Here is a 22,389-nt window from a genome sequence, read left to right as displayed (position 1 = left end):
GTGCTTTATACACAGGGGAGGGTTGGATAATGGAGTGGGCTTAATATTCGTCATTTTCCGGTGGAAGAGCAGATTGTTTGACTGCAGATATCGCCATTATAGATTTCTTAGCCTTTAATAGTATAAAAACCTAGAGTCCCAACTTTCAGGAGGTGCTGGGAACTTGGGGATCAGAGATCGGGAGCCAGAGCAATCCATTGACAAATATATAAAACTGTACACCAGACGTTTGGAGCTGGAGCAGGGACCGGCTGCTGGAAGGCTGATATCTCTGGTTCTGGGTAGATTAGAGACAAGCCGCTAGTGTCAGCAGAAAGGGAAGAGTCCCAACATTTGGAATATACTCTCAGAAAAACTCTAAGCCAGAGAAAACCTGAGAAATATGACTGGGAATTGCAATTAACAGGTCGGATGTGGACTGCTGATTTGAAGTTGGATATCACCAGTTCCCCAGGGCTGATTTTCAAAATTCTGGTATCCCTGGAAAAAGGGGATCCTCAGCTATCAGCATAGGGCCCTTATACACCTGGGGCCCCTGGGCAAGTGCCCATTAAGCCCATACGAAAAGACGGCCCTGCCCGCCGCCCCGGGAAGTGCCCTCTCTTCTCCAGGCTTAATACATCTGCCCCATTGTGTGGTGTGAACTCTTCTGGACCCTGGGAGCTGTGGGCACCACACACACACACTGCACCCATTACAAATACGCCAGTGCGGACAAGCAGTAGGATGCTGACAGTGGAGGGCATTGTCCTTTCGCATTCGGATTCACAAACCAGGGAAGGGTTTTGTGGTGGCACTACCAAAAAGGTACAGTGTATAGCAGGGCTGGGCAACACCGGCCCTCCAGATGTTAATGAACTACACATCCCAGGATGCTTTGCATTAGTTTTGCTATGTGGCCATGCTGAAACTGATGCAAAGCATCCTGGGATGTGTAGTTCATTAACATCTGGAGGGCCGGTGTTGCCCAGCCCTGGTGTATAGCCTAATAAGTGTATGAGATCTCCAACAACTCACCTGCCTCCCCTGATACACAGATATAGGCTGCGCCATTGACTCTCCGTGAGACAGGATAAGGTCTAGCATGCCGTCTCCATCAAAATCAGTCACAACGCCACCTAGATTGTGCGGAAATAAATGAAAAAATAAATAAATAAAAACAAGCAAGACAAACTGGGAATACTCGTACAGTACATAAAGTAACACAGCGATAGACAGTTGGTGGCCCCATGACCACATGTGGCCCCACCAAGCCTTTACGCGGGCTCCTTCAGGCTTCATCGTCAGATTTTTATGTTATAGCTTGTAACACTTATTTATATTACATTAAAATGACAGCTGGTACATATTGTAGCTCTCTCTCCTCACCTGGTCTACTGTATTTATCAAAGTGAGAAGATCTCCCCCTTTACTGTTCCTGGCAGGACGCTATGGAAGTGGCGGGGGCTCTCCTGCATATTTATGAAGGACACTGGCGGATTGACCGGATGTCATCTCAGGATGAGGATGGCAGACGCAGTAAAAAAAATGCTTTCAAAACTTCAAAAGTTTTTTACAACTATTTTTGATTTTTTTTTTTTTTTATGGAGTTTTCATCTGTTTGACACAGCAGTGACCCCTAGTGGCTGACAGAGGAATAAGTTGCTGCTATCTGGTGCAGTACGGTATCCCCAGTGAGCCGTGGATTTAATACATAGCAACAAAAAATTATTTTCTCTCTCTATGATGAACGATGATAGAATATAGGACTTTTGGGGGAACACAAAAGCGCTCGCAGCAGAATCTATTGGAGGCCTCCTGTCAGTCTGCTATCTATAGTGAAAAATAGTCTGAAAACTCCTTCCCTACTGTACATCCGTACAGCTGATTCTGCGAGGTCTGGGGAGCCCACAACTGTCATCTGTGCATGCAATCATCCCAATTACACGCCACTTGCACATACACGCCCGCAACACTTCCATAACATGCCCACTGAACGGACCATTAGGTTGACATATAAAATAGGTTGACATGGCTAAAGTCGACAGGGTCGGAATGTCGACAAGCATTAGATCAATGGGAAGGTTGCCACGTCCTCTCACATGGCTCGCTTTGGTCACCATGCTTCGGGCACGGCGCCTCGATGGCTGTGCTCGGCACACTACTTTATTCTCCCTCCACGCCCTAGTGGATGGTAGAGTATGAAATACCGATTTTTTGGGGGGAAAAAAACGTGAAAAACTCATGTTGACCTTTTGGTGAGAATGGGCCCCGGGTCCTGCTGCCGTTACCAGTGTTTATATGTCATTGCAACAGCAGCTCATCCCCTTCACCGCTATTTGAATTGCCCCCTTAAGGCCCCCATACAATACTGCAACTTCTCTGAGGGGAGAAGTGGCAGCTGATCCACCTTGTACCGCCCAGGAACTTCGGGTATAGGCGATAGGGTCGACAGAACTTACGTCGACGGTCGCTAGGTTGACATATGAAAGAGGTTGACGTGTATAAGGTCGACATGGTTATTATGTCGACACAAGCAGTAGGTCGACATGGAAAACCCCATGTCAACATTTTCCATGGCGACCTAATGCTTGTGTCAATCTAATGGCCATGTCGACATAGAGGCCCTAATCCAGGGCTGGGCAATTGCGGCACTCCAGATGTTGAGGAACTACACATCCCAGCATGCCTTGCATCAGTTTCAGCATGGCCACATAAGAAAACTAAGAATCGGATTGGCTCTAAAACGCATGAGATTTGCCCAACTTTACCTGATTTCTCGGGTCCTTGCGTCGAAATCGGGTGAAATTGGGCAAAATCACATAAGGGCATGGCCAGCTTTACATTTAAAATGTGGTTGTTTCCTCTGTACCTAATAGATTTATCATTATTGATTGATTGGTAGACTGGCGCTAAGCCTACACCAATGATTTCCAAGAGGTAGCTGCATTGTATGGTATACTGACAAGTCACCAGCCAATCAAAACGACCGAACAACATGACATCATTTTAGTGCCGGTGGCTAACCTTGCCTTAATGGATCAACACTTGAATTGCTCGGTCAGGTGCCACCTAGTGGCTGCCGGCATGCAAAACACTTGAATTCCCCCCACAGAGGTGAGGAGCAGCGCTAGCCTTTTATTCTATAGGATCATGTAATTAGCAGTAGCAGTAAAGGATGAATTAACTAAACGCAATCCAGGACTTTACACTATAGAACACCAGGAACAGTCACTGTATGATAAATGGAGTCGTCTATATTTCGGGACTGTATAAACCTTTATCAATTCATATGCACATTAGAGAGATCATTAACATTCTCATTCAGAAGCCTTAACGATCCCGGTAACATTGCCATAAGTTTAGGCATCTCACCAGAAATATAAGATCCTAATTGCAATTCTAAGCATAAATCAGGATTAGGAAAGGCATATTCCCATACACACTGTTCTACAGAATGCTACATCGCCGAGCGCAGCATCCCTGATAACCCATTCCGGAGACTGAAATGCAGCACATTCCAGGGATTAACACCAGATTGAAGGATTGTACAGTTAATTCAGATATAGAATGACATTTGAAGCCAGAAGTGGAGTGGTATAGAAAGAAGTCTGAGTTAGTATTGTAGAATTGTAATGAGCCTCTATGTAAGTATTTGTTTATTTTCTGAGTGCTGGGTAAATGCACAAATCTCTACTGCCACCATCTGGAGCAGCTGGGAAGTGCACATACAGTGTTTTCATCTCTATAAAATACGAATATATATATGTTTTTCAATGACTGCATTATGCACTCTCTAGGACTTTTTTTAGTGGGGGTAATTGACTAAGATGGGAATTCTACTGAAGATTGGATGTTGCCCATAGCAACCAATCAGATGTGTATTCTACTTCACATGTGATGTTGCTATGGGCAACCAATCAGATCCTGTCTACTTTCATCTAGAGGGTGCTAAATAAATACGAAGTAGATTCTGATTGGTTGCCCGTAGCAACATCACATGTGAAGCAATATACAGTCTCCGGGTTTTCAAGATTCATACAACCTTTTGACCCGGAAATAATCCCTTAGCGGTGCGGCGGCTATGTCACTAATAGGGGGTTATTCTAGTTCACTCTTTCTGACAAAATCCTTCTTAGATGGACAAAACCATGTGCACTGCAGGGGGGCAGATGTAACTTGTGCAGAGAGAATTAGATTTGGGTGGGGTTTTTCTTCAAAGTGAGATCTATATTGAAGTGTAAAATCATGCAGTCAGTATTTACCCTGCACAGAAACAAAATAACTCACCCAAATCTAATTCTCTCTGCACATGTTACATCTGCCCCCCCTGCAGTGCACATGGTTTTGTCCATCTAAGAAGGATTTTGTCAGAAAGAGTGAACCAGAATAAACTCTAAGTCCTATGTTTTCTTTAGCAGCGAGTGCAGCAAGGAGCCGGGAGCCAGGACTGCAGAGCCTCAGGCTGAGCAGGGATATTCGGATCAGCATAAAGCCATCTAAGATAAATATCAGTAGCCTTATAGGGCGTAGCGCATATGTGATCTAGGTGAAGGAGCCTGGAAACTATAAGTAGTAGACGAGCTGCCTCAATGCAGACAGTAGTAGACGAGCTCCTCATATACTGTTGCTCTAGTCTAGTCCCTTCAAACAGTAGGGGGCTACTAATCACCGGGGCCCAGGTCTGATGGATGGTCCCAATTGGACCCAGATTACCTCAACCCATCACACGCTGCTGTGTACTGGGCTGCAGTGTGACCAGGGAGGTGCATAAAGTACTATGGTATTTCCTCATCTTTGCGGCCACCGCTTACGCTACGGAAATTACATGGTGCTGCTAAGCATCATCTTCCCTTTGCGGCTCACTTCACTCGCCACAACTGTACTAAAGGTAATAGATGGTGGTGTGGAGTGTGGACACAGGAGGGTGGCGTGAACCCAGGTGTGGACCCAGGGTGGTGACGTACACAATGCCTATAGAGCAGATTTGTAATGGTTCCCTCGGCAACAATCCTTACCTAGTGGTTAAGTAGCGGCTAACGTAACTGGCGTAGCGGTGGACGCAAAGATGAGGAAGTACCAGTACTATTTTTTTCTGAATTGTATTCGAAGGATGCATGGCCACACCTCCTGCAATAAGGCCACACCCCCTACAAGTACCTGGCTCCAGCCTGGCTCTCTACTGCCCTGCCTGCAACTTTAAACATACTGATCATCAGTAGTGGCTCCAGAGGTGAAGGCTGCAGCACAGTTTAAATTTCAAATCCACACCCACTGCCACCAACTGTCATTCCAAACTACTGGCAGTGGTTGGGAATCCCATATTTAAAATGAGAACTGTGCTGCAGCGCACCCCATCCTCTGGAGCCACCACTGGTTGCATTGTGCATCATATAGTGTAATAGATGCTAGGTGTATGAGGATACATCTGTAGTCTCTGCACCTAAACTAAGAATATGGTATTGTATTAAAACCCATGTCGACCTTTTCATATGTCGATTTTTTACATGTCGGCCTTTTGCTTTTGAAGACCTTTTGTCAGTGCGTGTAAACCTTTTTCTGCTGACCTGGACATGGTCTGTGAGCTAACCCATACCCCAGCCATACACTATACAGAAATAGCAATATCATACAGAACTGACCAACATTATGTCCACCCTCTCCCAAAAAGGGGGCAGAGAGTCAGCACAGCAGAGGGCGTGGTGTGGTAACGTGATGCCGAATACAGGGCGGAACGGCGGCCACTATATACCAAAGCTTGCAGATAGAGATTATAGGCCTAATTCAGACCTGATTGCAGGGAAAATTTGTTCTCAAAATGGGTAAAAATATGCTGCGCTGCAGCTGGGGCAGATGCAACATGTGCAGAGAGAGTTAGATTTGGGTGGGGTGTGTTCAAACCGAAATCTAAATTCCAGTGTAAAAATAAAGCAGCCAGTGTTTACCCTGCACAGAAACAAAACGACTCAGACAAATCTAACTCTCTCTGCACATGTTACATCTGCCCCATCTGCAGTGCAGCATAGTTTTGTGCATTTTGAGAACAAAAGTGTCTGGCGATCAGGTCTGAATCATGCCTTAAGTACCAACCAAACAGCTCCTAACTGCCATGTTACTGCCTGGGCTTGAAAAATATAGTTAGGAGCTGATTGGCTGGCACTCTTCACTTTATCTCTCTCCAAGCACGATAAATAATAACCATAGAGAGAAAAAAGAATCAAGTGAGAAATGCAAATTTAAATTTGAGGTGCGCCAGAGAAATACGAAGAGAGGCGTTAGCGCCCCCCCACGTGTCCGGCAGGCATCTGCAGCACCTCCCACAACCAGCGGGGAGCAGATGATAGTGATGGGAAACTGATCTCGCGGGGATCATGCACCAATAGGAAGAGGGAACTCTACATCGGGCTCAATACACAAAATACCAGCACTCGTTAGCATGAGAACAAATATGTTCACATGCTGATAAAGAACCCAATAATACGCCTTAGCACAAAGCCGCAGACTGTATTATCATAGAAATAGAGAAGAAGAACACGGGCCTCTACAGTATTGAATTCTAGATTGGGATCTGTTATACACAGGAGGATTTATTGGGAGGAAAGAACAAGCTTCAGGTTGACTTTAGCGGATGGATTTGAATATATCTGTTCTCCTTCGTTAGTTTTAGGATAATGGGATATTCCTCTACCTAACCAATGAAGCTATGTTAAATCTGTACGGTTTAGGGCAGGGGTTCCCAATCTTTTTTGAATCACGGCACCCTAGAATAACAGAATTTTTTCGCGGCTCCCCTAGGCTCCCCTAAAAAAGCAGAATAAATATAATGCTAAATATATTGGGTTTATATTTGATTCTTAGGGTCAGTTATGTGGTGACGGGCAGGATTTGCTTCTGATTTTACACATTTTATGATTGGCAGCCGCCAGCACTGGTTTTGCCCATAAATAATTAGCCATAAATTATTTGAATTGGTCCTGGACCACCAACCCAGGGCACCCCTGCAAGTGTCCCAAGGCACCCCAGGGAGCCACGGCACACAGTTTGGGAACCACTGGTTTAGGGAATTGATGATTATAGCGAGGTATAGTGAGGTATTGGAAATCAATAGCTCATAGCAACAGAAATCACGTCTTAAAAGTGAAACACAAAAACACACATAGCAAATAGCAAAACAAATATATAAAAAGGAAGAGTATATTGTGAAGGGGTAAATAAGAAGTCTCAACAGTTGGTATCGTGTGGGACACGGCCACAAGGTCGACTCAATTAAGGTCGACATACATTGCGTCCACCACTGTTTGTCAATAGGGCTTAAATCGACACCAGAAATAGGGTGATATGGCTAAGGTCAACACGGTTGGAATGTCGACACAAGCATTAGGTCGACAGCGAAAATGTCGACATGAGCTTTTCACTTTTTTTAAGCTGACATGTGCCATCCACTTGGGCATGGAGGGAGCATATAATAGTGCCCGAAACATGGTGAGCGCAGCGAGCCACGTGAGTGGACGTGGTACACTGAGACATTGTCCATGTTGACTATGTCGACACTCAGGAAAAAAACTCACATCAACCTTTTGACTGTCGACTTTAGCCATGTCCACCTATTCCAGGTGTCGATCTAAGCGCTGTCGACCTTCAGTGTTCAACCCAATGTCTGTCGACCCTATGACTCATACTGTACCCTTCGGTATTGGGATGCAGGGGTTTAACCGGAACTGTGGAGGTTCCGGCCATGAGACGTGTGTGGATCTGCTGGACGCCTTCCATAAAAGGAGTAAATAGTTAAATTCAGCTCGGAGTCGGTGAGAAAGAAACAAAGAAAAGAAATACGGTAGGTTACTGTCTGGGAGATGTAGGATGATGTGATCCTGGGAAACCAGGCCGGTGGGAGGCCGGGAACGTTGCTTTGAGGTATGCTATTTTTGATCTACTTGTTTTGAAGATGTAGAGGGGGCCGAATTTCCTCCCGAGGTGAGATCCCAGCAGCGTGAACTTACTCTGGAGCTGCGGCTACGTACTATGCTCTTCTGTTCTATTAATCATTAGGTGCAGAATCCGGAGGTCCATAAACCTCTGGGCCACAAAGACTTTCGTAACGTTGGAGAATTTGCTGCTCTGCAAAAACTGGCAGCTCTGTGACTATCCCAGCCTGCCCCTAAGACTGCAGAGTGCTGCCCGGTGATCAGGAGGCACCTATGTCAGAGCCTCATTCATGACGACTTTAGGGAACCCTCGGACAAGACCTCAGGACCCATCCCAAATCAAAGCCCAATCTGTTCATTTCTGGGTCTATTAATGAAACAGATTTTCTATTGTCACTTATCACAGACATATCTATATAATAATTAATGGTAGGGGCAGGCGCGGGTGGATAGGCCACCAAAGAGTAAAGGGCGAAGAAGGGGAACAATATAGTAGGGAGGGGACTAGGAGGGAGCGAGGAGGGACATAAAATGGTGGTGGATTAAAAACAACTAGTCTGAAATATATATACTCATACATACATCAATAATGGAAAGGCACCTATATAAATACTCTGAGATTGAGAGGGAAAGAGTTTAATATACAATAAAATATGCGTGAGGTTCCAAGTTCCAATAAAACAACGTTGTGCAGTCCAAAAATATTTATTAAAAGTCTTTCAGCATAGAGAACAACAATTAAGCTCTGTTTTTTCAAGGAGGAAAATCTTCCGCCCCTTTCAGGTGTACAGCAACGTAACCCAATGCGTTTGGTCTCCTAGCGAATTCATCAGGGGTTAATCTTGCAGGTACAATCAAGGCAACTAATGTTAGAGTCTTAAAAGACTGTTGAAATACAGATTTGAATTGGAGCCTCGATTATAATCTCCTGAATTATCCCCAATTGTACAGAAAGAGGTTGTGCTGCAGGGAAAGGTTCCACTTAACTTGTGAGGTGCAGTCCTTCTCTTATGCCTGTCTCTATGCTAGTTCCAAATATTGGGGGGGAAAGGACATAGGGATCCACATATTTTTTAAAACCAGCACCAAGCTCCACTAGCCCAGGAGGTAATACCACAGCCGGGAAGAAAAGATTATTTTGATACCTGCAGACGTAGCATTTAACGGTGCCCCCTAAGGAATTGGGAACCCCACCAATAAAGGGGTCCAGGGGCTGGCTGGCAACTTTCAGCCTGGGGGGCAAACACAAGACAGTGGCCCCGCTTTTTCTACCAGCGCATGAAATGGGATTCACATTGTTGGAGGCCTGGTTTGCTTAATCAGCAGGAATGGGCTTAGCATGCCGCCTGTCAGAAACCAGCAAGTAGAACACAAAACACTGCATCTTTCTGCGCATGCGTCAGATAAACGCACTGCATGGGCACTAGGAGGAGACCGATTAAATCCCGCTCAGTACATATTGCAAAAAGAAGCCCATAGGCTTCTATAAGGCAATGCCATTTACAGATGGCAATGCCCACTAAGTCCAGGCTCTAGTAGTGTATCCCATTCAGGAGCTTGGTGTATACGAGAAATGTGGTTGGACCACTGAATACGGATTTTCAGAGGTTTGGCCACAGTTTTACCTTTGGTGCACCCAGCCCGAGTGAGTGTACAGAACCCATCTACTGTAGGAAACAATTTATTACAAAATAAATTAAGAATAATTTTCACAGTCACTTGTTACTATTATAGTAACAACCTGAATCAATAGAGGAGTCCTATTCATAAGTCTCAAATATAACTGACCCCTCTATACCCTACAGTACTGACCCCTCTATACCCTCCGCTATATCACTGACCCCTATATACCCTACAGTACTGACCCATCTATACCCGTCACCACACTACTGACCCCTCTATATCCACCACTACATTACTGACCCCTCTATACCCTACACTACATTACTGACCCCTCTATACCCTACACTACATTACTGACCCCTCTATACCCTACACTACATCAACGAACCCTCTATACCTAATACATTACTGACCCCCTCTATAAGCTACACTAATTAACTGTGTACACCCTTGTACACAACTGACCCATCTAAACTCACATACATACCCATCTGTACAGAGGCAGAACTACCATTGATGCAGGAGGTGCAATGCACTGGGGCCCCTGAAAACTAAATGGGCCACTGCTGCCACCCACTGCTGTGTGGCATACTGTGAGCCTGGGTTGGAGTGGGACCCAAAAATTATATTTTTGCACCACAGCATGGATTGCCAGGATGGCAGGGGACAGAGCAGCAGTGTGAGATGAGGAACAGAGGTTGGGGCTAGGCTAGCGGGTCGCTGTTAATACCATGTTACAGAAGGATATGGGGATTATGGCACCCTCCGTGGTTTGGCGGTCTGGGCTACGGCCCTGCCTGTCCGCCCGCCCGCCCCTTAAATACATGCAAAATTAGTTACAAACACAGAAAAAAACAAGCCCCCCTTCCACCAACAACACATGTATTTTTCCACACACATATAATAAAGAAAATACCAGCAAACTCCCCTCCCCCCACACAAATTATGTATGCAAGTCACACATACATTTTTACACTCACATGCAAACACATAGTACACACACACACACACACACACACACACACACTAAACAAGATAACTACACCCCCCCCCACCCCCACACACATTATTTATGCAAGTTACACGTATATTTTTACACTCACATGCAAACACATAGTACACACACACAGACACACACTAAACAAGATAACTCCACCCCCCCCCACACACACACACACACATTATTTATGCAAGTTACACGATATTTTTACACTCACATGCAGATACATACTACACACACACATTATGTATGCAAGTTACACATATTTTTACACTCAAATGCAGACACATAGTACAGACACACACACTAAACAAGATAACATCCCCCCATGTATGAAACAATGAGACAATTTTTTCTACACAGAGTCAGACACACACATTTCACAAAGAAGACAACACCCAGTGGCAAACGCAGGATTTTCAGAAGGGGGTTTCCAGAGGGGCGGAGCAAAGTACGGAGTTGGACACTTAGGTGACCCAGTATATGTTTTGATGTCCCGCGGGTGGTAGGGGGTATTATATCAACCACTCAGCATGTAGGGCCTGGATCAGTAATTTCCACTAATTACCCCTTTACTGCACAGATGGCGGGAGATGGGGTGAGAGAAGGGGTCATTGGGCTGAATGAAGGGGCCCTGATACATAACTTCCAGGGTGATAGAGGATGTTTAATATGCAGAGGAGGGGTGTATAGTGGAGTGGGCTTATTATTTATAATTTTCTGGTGGAAGGACAGCTTGCTTGACTGCAGATATCTCCAGTTCCCAGAAATAGATTTCTTAGCTTTAAATGGAATAAAAACTAGAGAATCCCACCTACCAAATGGTACTGGGGACCAGGGGCGGATCCAGGATAAAATGACAGGGGGGGCACCATGATAAAAAAGGGTTTGGGTGGGGGAGTGGCGGTGTTAGTGGTGCCAGTGTACATGCTAAGAGAGTGGCAGGAGAGGGTGGGAATGGAATTAAAAATAGGCCCTGGCATTTAAAGTACGCAGGCTGTAGTTGTGCGCGCGCCAAAGGCGCGCTCCAGAAAAGGGTGTGTGGCAACTCAACAGGGCGCGTGTCAACACCATATAGAACTTCTACACATTATGCAACAAAATACTAGACCCCATTATACTTGCCCCTTACACAGGATGCCAAATGGAATGAGCCAAAATTGACATAATGCCACATGGATTGAGCCAAAATTCAAATAATGCCACATGGATTGTGTCAAAATTCACATAATGCCACATGGATTGAGCCAAAATTCAAATAATGCCACATGGATTGTGTCAAAATTCACATAATGCCACATGGATTGAGCCAAAATTTACATAATAACACACACGGATTGAGCCAAAATTCATATAATGCCACATGGATTGTGTCAAAATTCACATAATGCCACATGGATTGAGCCAAAATTTACATAATAACACACACGGATTGAGCCAAAATTCACATAATGCCAAATGGATTGTGTCAAAATTCACATAATGCCACACGGATTGAGCCAAATGCATAAAATGCCATACAGATTGAGCCAAAATTCACATAATGCCACATGGATTGAGCCAAAATTCACATAATGCCACACGGATTGAGCCAAAATTCACATAATGCCACACGGATTGAGACAAAATTCACATAATGCCACATGGATTGAGCCAGAATTCACATAATGCCACACAGATTAAGTCAAAATTCACAATACACTTCATAAACAAGGACATTGTCCACCAAAGGCGCGCATTAAACATTTACACCATAATGTCCATTATGTCCACGTTAAGTTACACGCCATTATGTCCATTATGTGTTATGCCAAACACCATAATGCCTATTAAAAAATATGCTACATAAGTGCTGCTTCTCTACATGCTCATTGCCAAGGGTTCCATGCTCGTTGCCATGTGGGATTACATGCTCATTGCCAAGGGGGAATACATGCTCGTGGTAAATGGGGGACAGCCGCCGCCAGGCAGAAGTGATAGCCACTGACAGTGGCAGAGCCTGGCTGTATTCAGAGCACTGCAGGTCCCGGCTATTTGAAATAATACCCCTTTCACACCAGAAAATGCATTCTAAGGTTGGCCCCTTTTACACCAGCCTAGTCCCTGCACTTTCTGGTGTGAGGGGGAGAGAAAACCACCCCTCCCCCCTTTAACCAGTTATCTCATTTAACCGGCTATATCTTCGGAACCAACTGACCCATTTACATGAGACAAGTATTATATTGAAGAACTTTTGAGTGGGCTTTGAATGATTTTGGTCCAGTGAAACTGAAAGGTTTGGTTCCAGAGTAATCTGCCCTCAAAATCATGAACAGCCATGAAATTACATTTCAAAAATAAAAGAATCGGTTTACACGCAATATCTCTGGAAATGATTGACGGATTTGGACCAGCGATACCTGGTATCATATTAAAGGCCCAGCGATTTGGAATTGAATGATATCAACCACAAGCTTCTGTGATGCCAGGGCGGGAACTGGCATCCGTCGGAACCGGGTGGGGGTCGGAATTGACGGGTCCCATATTATCCTATGGGAAAAAACGTTACAGGTTTGCCAGGCGATATCTCCGGTTCCCGGGGGGCTAGAGACACGGAGCAGGGCTCGTTGGAAAGCCCTGGTCCTCAGCTACAAAATAAATGACAGGGGGGGCACGTGCCCGGGTGCCCCCCCCCTGAATCCGCCACTGCTGGGGACGAGGGGGCCAGAGTTCAGGAGGCAGAGCAATCTGCCAAGGAGTATATAAAACTACATACCAGTTGTGTGGAGCTGGAGCAGTAACCAGCTGCTTGAAGGCTGATATCTCTGGTTCTGGGAACAGTAGAGACAAGCTTTTAGTATCCTTCAAAGGGGGAGAGTCACAGATTTTGGAATATATCCTCAGAAAAACTCTACGTCAGACAGAACCTGAAATATCTGACTGGGAACAGCAATTAACAGGCTTGGATGGGGACCACTGCTTTGAAGTCAGATATCTCCGGTTCCCAAGGTCCGATTTAAAAAATTCTTGTACTCTTGGAAAGAGAGGACCCTCAGCTTTCAGACAATGGCCCTTAGACTCCTGGGGGGGTTTCTGGGTACTCGGAAACCCCCCCTGCGTGCGCTACTGACACCTCCCACCCACATTATCCCTACACATGACTCTGTCTATCCACCAAAAAACTCACCAAGGAGGGAAGCTTCTGTACAGGGTGGAGATAGAAGGGAGGGAGCAGGATTCATGCTGCCCGGGAGGAGAGAACAGTAGGAGGGGAGGGGCCAGCCGTATGGGAGCTCAGCTCATTGGTGGCTGGTCCCAGGAGAGGGGCTGGCCCCAGTAATCAAGTTTTGCAGCTGTGAAGGCTCCGTCCTGGCTGCGCTGTGAGAGAGTGTCCCTGAACTGAGCATACTACAGCACCAGCCCTGAACGGCTGCTGTCAGAGATATCAGGTCAGACGTCAGAGTGCAGCGAGGAGCACACGCTGCAAGGCTTCCCGGCCACATGAATGTGCAAGCACAGCATGCACCTGCGGCCCCAAACAGTAACAGTGTACTGGCCTGGGGGGCAACTGGCACCCTGCCCCCCTGCCCAGCCCGCCACTGAAGGGGTCCCCCCTTCCAGGCCACCAAAGAGCGGAATCCCATTGCTATGCCCATAGCCCCTGAGCTATGGGTGGCGAGTTCATAGCAATCCAATGTAAGAAAAGAGTTAATATTGTTTTTACTGGTGAACTACGGGGTCCCCAAAAGCTTCCTACACATGCTGGTACTTGAAGAACCGCAAGCACCCACATGCAGGGCACAAGTAAAAATAGTAAAATATATATTACAATGAGTTTACTTTTAGAAATAGAAAATATACTGGCTTTATTTTTATGGTACTCTTTACTTAGAAGGGCGCCCACGATTTTGATCGTGGGCATCGTTAGTAAAAAATCTCGGGCATCTCGGGCATTGAATGCACTAAAAAATCGGGTGCGATCAACCGACGAGATGCCCGAGATTTCCCATAGGGAACAATGTTAAATGTCTCAATTGACCCAATTTTCCTGTTCAATGCCTCAATTGACCCGATTTTTCCATAGGAAACAATGTTAAATGGGCCACAGAGGCCAAATAGGCACCCTGAAGTGTATAATGGCCACCCGAATTGTTAACGCCACCCCACGATCAACGTCAACCCGATGCGTGGCGAGCGCAGCGAGCCCGCGAGGGGTGGCGGTACGCGTCCTACGACCTTTTCATACCCCCACTATCCACGTCGGCGTGTAGTTGAGAATAGAAAGTGTGACGAGCGCAGCGTGCCACCGAGCCCGAAGCGTGGCGAGCGCAGCGAGCCCCGCGAGGGTACGTGGACAGCTGTGAAGCCCGCGAGGGGACGCGGATACCTGTGAAGGTATCCGCGTCCGCTCGCCACGCTTCGGGCTCGGTGGCTCGCTGCGCTCGCCACACTTTCTATTCTCAACTCCACGCCGACGTGGATAGTGGGGGTATGAAAAGGTCGTAGGACGCGTACCGCCGCCCCTCGCGGGCTCGCTGCGCTCGCCACACTTCGGGTTGACGTTGATCGTGGGGTGGCGTTAACAATTCGGGTGGCCATTATTCACTTCAGGGTGCCTATTTGGCCTCTGTGGCCCATTTAACATTGTTTCCTATGGAAAAATTGGGTCAATTGAGGCATTGAACAGGAAAATCGGGTCAATTGAGACATTTAACATTGTTCCCTATGGGAAATCTCGGGCATCTCGTCTGTCGCATCGCACCTGATTTTTTAGTGCATTCAATGCCCGAGATGGCCGAGATGGGCGCCCTTCTAAGTAAAGAGTACCATTTTTATAATAGTTTTTTGTTCACTTACTGCCCTTCTACCATTATCTTGTGATTTATTACAGGACTAGTTATAACGCTGTGAAAATGATGGCATCTGCAATATACTTTCACTTTGAGCTGTGACAGTTTTTACTTCCACTTTGAGCTGTGACTTTAATTTTGAGCGGAGACGGTTTTTAGCCCAGAAACTCTCCACCCCACCCCCAGTCCTTACCTGCTCCTACCTCTAATTTATTTATTGAGTTATTTATTTATTTATATATATACTTAAAGGTTTCTATATTTTGCTATTTTCAAGTATGGAATTAATTAGGCCTTAATTGTATTCCTTGGCTGTCCCCCCCCAACCCAATCCTGTCGTCCTAGGCTGCAGCCTAATCAGCCTATTTACAAAACCCCAGACTGGGAATGTATTGCAGGTGCCTGCATGTTTTGGGGCTTAGCAACTCTTCCAGAGGTCATGGACTGTTCCCATATCTGCGTTTCAAGGTTATTTTAATGTCATTTTAAACTAAAAATAGTTTAAAATGACATAAAACGTGGCTAGTGGTAGGTTCAGGCTTCTGACAAGTGTGAGGAATATATCAGTATTCCCCTGAAAGACCAGAGATCTGGATCTGGGCTTTCCAGGTACACTCAGAATTCACTCACCTTAAATCTTCAGCCTTCTCCTATGTAAGCACACTGAGCACGATCAACATGACGCTTTGTCTCTTCCTCGGGATCCACGTATGGACAAAGCCACGTTTTATGTCATTTTAAATTATTTTTAAAATATTATTCTGTGTGATGTAATAAACCTTTGGAAAAGAAACTTGATGAACGTTTTATTCATCTACACATCGTGAGTACTGGTACGCAGTCCCCTCAGTACCATAAAGATACCTTTCTGTGTGTTATTATACCATAACTCATGTGAGTTTGGTACGCATCCTCTTTTATGAGAAGGAATATAAAGGGATATATGCAGTGATTCTGGTTTACCAATTGCATGTGTACTTTTCTGCTTTATTCACATATACTCATCGCGACCCCTATCTACGACCAACAACCATTAATCTAGGGGAAGATTACCCAGATATAAGAAGATCACCCGAAAAAAGGGAGTATTTTCTTAATTAATCATATATTTAGGTGTCCAAGTAGGGAGAGCGCCCATTTGCTGAGTATTAATCCCAATTTATCATTTCAAGGATGCTGTCAGAAATACTGTCACCCCAATCGAATATGCAGGGTCCGTTAGGGTCAGGCCAAGGAAGAGGGGTTAGGATTAGGCACTAGTGAGGGGATTTAGGGTTAGGTTGTGGGGAGGATTAGCTTTAGGCACATAGAACCCCCATATGGATCATTGGATAGCCAGCAACTAGGTCAACAAGCATTAGGTCGACATGTCTGAAGTCAACATGGGGATAGGTTGACAGGGTCATTAGTCGACACAAGCCTTAGGTCGACATGGGGAATGTGGACAGTCAAAATGTTGACATGGGGTTTTTTCTTTTATTTACCCGACTGTTGACACAGTCGACATGGACACTAAAAAAAAAATGCACCACGTCCCCTTGCATGGTTCACCAGGCTTCTGGCACGTTGCCTCGCTACGCTCATCACACTATTTTATTCTCCCACCACACCCTAGTGCAGGCATGTCCAACCTGCGGCCCTCCAGCTGTTGTGAAACTACACATCCCAGAAGGCCTTGCCACAGTTTTGATATTAGGGAATGCTAAAACTATGGCAAGGCATGCTGGGATGTGTAGTTTCACAACAGCTGGAGGGCCGCAGGTTGGACATGCCTGCCCTAGTGGATGGTGAGGCATAAAATACCGCCTGTCGGCATGTCGGCTCCAAGAAAAGTGAAAACCCCATGTCGACCTTTTGACTGCCCACCTTCCCCATGTAAGCCTAATGCTTGTGTCAACCCAATGACCCTGTCGACCTAACCCCATTTGACCTTCAGTCATGTCAACCTTCATGCATGTCGACCTAGTGATGTTGACATAATGCTTGTAGACCTAGTGATCGTATCCCAAACGGGGGTTCGGGATAAGCAGCAGGGTGTGAAGGTTCGGGCAGGGTTAGAGTCAGGTGGTGGGGTTAAGGTTAGAAGAGAGTGTAAGGGGGGCAGTTGGGGGTAAGTACTCTTACCTGACCCTTGTAGGGATTCACCCCATCGGGATGCCAGCGTCGTTATTCTGACCGCCGGGCGTCAGCACGTATCCCTGTTCTTGATATTCCCTCCCTCCCAATTTCAGGTGGCATTGGCACATAATAGCCTGAGCGAACTCTAGCATTTGTTACCAGATCCCTGCTCATCATCCTGACCGGACGCATGTGTCGCGTGATGGCCCATTAAACCGTAAATGAATTGCTCCAGGATTATCCATATATTTGTCTCTTTCCATTTTACAACAACTACAGTACAGTCTGCGGAATGTTCTCCTTTGTGTTCCTTTGAACGCAGTGACAGATACAGAAGGAAGGAGGGAGCGCAGCGCGGGGTGGCCGTCTGATTAATTTAAAGTGAAGTGAAAAATGATGTTGCGGCACTAATTAAGGCCGCAAGGAACTACAGACTGCACCGCAACTTGAGGTTTCGATCCGAACTTGGAGCTTCCAGACATCAATATATACTGAGAAAGGAACCATTCTTTTAGACAAAGTGATTCAGTGATAGCTCCTAATCCTGCCAAGTTACCATTGAAAAGTTTATTTCTGTGAAATCCAACAAGTCTCAATTGCAGACAATAATACAAGAAGATTATAAAATCAGTTTGTACTTTTAATATCAAGAATAGTGTTGGGTATCTAAAGGCAACGGAAAGTTGCACGCCAATTCTTCACCTGCAACCCACAGACCCTTCATGGTCAATGCCTTATTGCAGCTCTTGCCAATTCAAGAACAGTCAGGAACCTGATCCCGAGACAAGTAGGAGGGCCCACAGGCAGTGTGAACCCCTGTGGGAGATTGCCCTGCACGCCAGTGGCCAGTCCAACCCTGACCAGTCAAACTATATGCTTTGGTCAGTGGAACGAAGACCTACACAATACACTATTTGTACAGTATTACACTATGATATGAAGTTTTTTCTGTCATTACCTGTAGGTGGTATCACTGGAAGAAGATAACACAATACAGGTGGAGTATCCCTTATCCGAAATGCTCGGGACCTCAAGCATTTTGGATTAGGGATTTTTTTGAGATTTTGGAATATATATATATATATTTTCCCCATACTTTCCTGGTCCCCTGGTGGTGCCCCGATGGTCCCCTGACGTCCACGGTGTCCCCCGGCATCCACAGCGGCCTTAACCCCTTGGGTGGCATGCCCGGAAATTTTCCGGGCTCAGCTGCGCTGCTGCAGCGGGCTGTCCCGGAAAATTTCCGGGCATACCACTTTACATTAGGTGCGCGCCAGTGGTGCCTCCAGCGGAGCACCACTAGCGCACTACCTTTAGGGGTCCCCCCGTCACCCCCCCACTCCTGTCGCCTCCGCCCCCCCACCCCCTCTGGTAATCGTACCCGTAGCTCACCTGCCGCCAGCCGTCATTCACTGTGACGTAGGTGGCAGGCTCGGGGATGGTCGGTGCGGCTCGGGGGGACTCGGAAGAGTTCATGCACCGAGTCCTCCCGAGCCACCGCGAAACACCCCCGATCCTGCCGCCTGTGTGATGACTGACAGGCGGCAGGGGGAAGCGGTGGCAGGGTAGCTCAGCTCCGGCGTACTAACGCCAGAGCGGAGGTGAGGGGAGGGGGGGGGAGCGGAGGGAGGGGGGAGTGGGTGCTTCTTAGATTCTGTGGTGGGTTTTGCTCAAGGGGTTAAGGATCTCTCTTATTACAGGTCCGGTCCCCCTTATCCGTGTATTCCGTGGATCCTCTTCAGCGGCATCTCCGGCCCCAGGGGTGCAGTACATGAGTGCTCGGGTGCGCCGGTGACATACTCACACAATGCACTGCTGGGACCGGAGATGCCGCTGAAGAGGATCCCGGAGGCCGCCGTGGACATCGGGGGGTGCGAGGTTAGTATGAAAAAAAAACCACGGTAAGGTAAGTATGAAAAAAAAAACACGGTTTTCGGAATGTTTCGATTTTTGGAATACACGGATAACGGAGACCCAACCTGTAATAGGGAGAGTATTATTCATTTTGTTACTATGTGTAAAATAATTAATCTTAACATTAGTCCTCAACCCCATCCCCTTCCCCTAAGATGGGAGTTCTATTGAAGATGGGATGATGCCCAGAGCAACCAATCAGATTCTACTTCTTATTTATTTAGAAGATAATAGTTAGAATCTGATTGGTTGCCCATAGCAATATCTCATCTTCAAAAGAACTCACATCTTACCCCGAAGACTCTATGATAATCAAAGGGGTCACATAAGAGCACTGGAAGACTAGAACGTCTGTGAACAATCAGTTGTTTTGTACTTTTATTACGAACACATTTCCATATGGAGTCTTCTATAGTTGCAATTGTGCCAGACATTAGGGTGTATATAAATTATAACAAACAATAGAAGTTTATTTGTAACTAACCGGTTCCCCGTCCATCTGGTTCAGAAGCATTTCCTGGATTGAGCTCCTCCATATATGGATCCGCGTGTTCCCGGCGCCCAACCCTAGAAGAGATAAACAGCGAAACGCGTTAGTAGGCGCTAGTCTTGTTATTATGCTATATTTATAAAGCACCAACATGTAACACAAACTGCACCATGGGAGTCAGACTCCTCATTCACATGAACCAAGCATTACTATACAAGGCAACATACATATAATATTATATCGTCAAGAACATCAACCATGAGGAAAGCAGCTGTCTGATAGGCTCAAGGAATGAACAGTGATATGCTTCTCAGGAAGATGTGAGTACTTCCCCACTGAAACGCGTCGAGCCCCTGTACTGACATGCGCTGCATACATCATCATATATGGAGCAGCATTAACTTCTGGAGGACGTCCGTCATCCAGGACCAACCGGTTACCTGCTGAATTATAGCAAATTCTTGCCGGCAGGGACTATAACTTTTACCTACCGTGTATGGACTGGATTTATTTGCATTATAACACCTATTTGACCTGAATAACACCTGTCAAAGATGGGATGCCGGCAGTCACAATACCGATGCCGGCATCCAGAATATCACCAGGAGAATGGCTCCAGAATGTCCACATCGGTTAGGATCCCAGCAGCGGAATCCAGTCCACTGGTATCCTGGGCGTAAGTATAAGGGGAGTGGTAGAGTTAGGCCAGGGCTGGGATTAGGGTTAAACACTAAGGGGCAGGTGGTTAGGACTAGGTCGCAGGTGGGAGGTTAGGGTAATGTTTCGGGGGGGGGGGGGTTGGTTCAGGCACTTAGAAGGGTGGGTTAGGGGAGGCAGGGAGAGGGTTGGTAGTAGGTTTAGGCACATGGATGAGGGTTAACCTTTTGAGTGCCTCTGTGAGAGATGTGCAAAATATCTGTTAGAAATGCCAGCGTTGCTCACATTTGTTATATAGGATTCAAATTGAAAAAGTTGTGTAAAAAAAGGTCATTATGATGGGTTTATTGACAATTTGCTCACCAATTTTGACAAATTCACTTGACACTCAAAGGGTTAAGCACTAGTAGGAAGGATTAAGGTTAGGCTGAGGTGGGGGGGGGGGGGGCAGGGGTAGGTAAATATATACGTGCCTGACCCCTCTCTGGACTCCCTCCAATGGGATCCTTGTGTTGGTATCCTGACCGTCTGCATCCCCATCTGACTGTCATCTGTATACCCTGACAGGTTTCTGGACCTTATCGTGCCAATCATTATTATTTTTTAATTGTGTTATTTAATGTAATTTTATATGTGATTGTATTATTTTAATAATATGATTTTATTATATTATTAAATAGTACATTTTTTTTTATAAAGTAAATTGCCAAGCAAACTATTTTATTCACCCTTTGAGTGACAATGTTGCTGTGAGGGATCCTCAAAATACCCGCTAAACTTGCCAGCGCCGCTCACAGCGACTGTTCTTTCTTGGGTGCAATATTTAACTAAACAATGAACGGACTCGGCTGTGTTTGTATTTATTTATACTAAAAGAACAGTCGCTGTGAGCGGCACGGGCATTTCTGTGAGCGGCATGGGCATTTCTGTGAGCGGTGCCGGCATTTCTGGCGAGTATTGTGAGAATCTCTAACAGCAACGTTGACACTCAAAGGGTTAAGGAACGGAACACACTCCTGTGAATAGCAGCAGCTGTGGGCGACACCTCTGTGACCTCTTGTTTAGCTTTTCAGCCATGAATTATATCAACTGAAACACAGCGGTAAGGTACAGCAGATTACAGGTGAAATCCCATTGAAGGCTTGCCATGTATATGTCCATTTCTAGATCTTACTGAATCATACAGGGATTATAGGTCTGGAAGGGACACTGCATTGGGAATAGCTATTGGGCAACCATTCAAGCAGAACTTATGGGTGTTGTGGTAACAATGTGGGCGGCATCATCTGTAAAAGGACCCTACTTTCTGGGTGCCCTCTCCGGGAGAGAGCAGTAAGTTCATTGAGGTACGAGGGGCGTGGCCACTGATAGGTAGGGAGGGGGCCCGGGCAGCCAGCAGATGATCAGTGTGGGGGCATGGCCAATGCAACCGTGTAATCATGGCCACGCCCCCACTGTGAAATGCTGGCATTGCACAGAGGGGGGCGGGGCAACAAAGACTGGAATTGCATCATTTGCTTCAACGGACCCTCCTGCTGTTGGCGCAATAGGCTGTCTGTTTTCCGGGAGGCTTGCCTACCTTTTCAGGGGCCAGAAGGTTGACCCGATTTCCAGGAACCTTCCGGCCACTCTGGGAGGGTAGGCAACCCTGGAATAGGACTATTGGCCTTATATGTAATAGGTTACATAGTTTAGTGAATAAAGGAACTGGGGGATCTGTCCAGCCCCAGAGATTTTCCTATGAGTAGAGTTTTTATCATTTTTGAATCCCAAGGGAAAGGGAACAAGAAGTGTGCGAGGATCAGCGGAGAAACACAAATCCTTAAGAAATATTGGAACTTACTGTACTGTAAA

General features: G+C 46.2%; 1 protein-coding gene across 4 annotated transcripts in view; it reads right to left on the bottom strand.

Annotated features, from left to right (window-relative positions):
- The window catches only part of CRTAC1 (cartilage acidic protein 1), a 527,150-nt gene that overhangs the window by 41,461 nt on the left and 463,300 nt on the right, over positions 1 to 22,389 (bottom strand). For all 4 annotated transcript variants that reach the window (XM_083149576.1, XM_083149578.1, XM_083149579.1 and 1 more), the window contains exons 9-10: positions 19,873 to 19,955; positions 1,018 to 1,118 (exon numbers count right to left, since the gene is read on the bottom strand). In XM_083149576.1, coding sequence (XP_083005702.1) covers positions 1,018 to 1,118; positions 19,873 to 19,955 — 184 coding nt within the window. The remainder of the gene's footprint in view (positions 1 to 1,017; positions 1,119 to 19,872; positions 19,956 to 22,389) is intronic.

This window comes from Crinia signifera, chromosome 6, assembly GCF_055691185.1.
Source record: "Crinia signifera chromosome 6, ASM5569118v1, whole genome shotgun sequence".
Classification (NCBI taxonomy): Eukaryota; Metazoa; Chordata; class Amphibia; order Anura; family Myobatrachidae; genus Crinia; species Crinia signifera.
The sequence above is the reverse complement of the archived record's forward strand: the minus strand, read 5'-3'. Positions and strand labels throughout refer to the sequence as shown.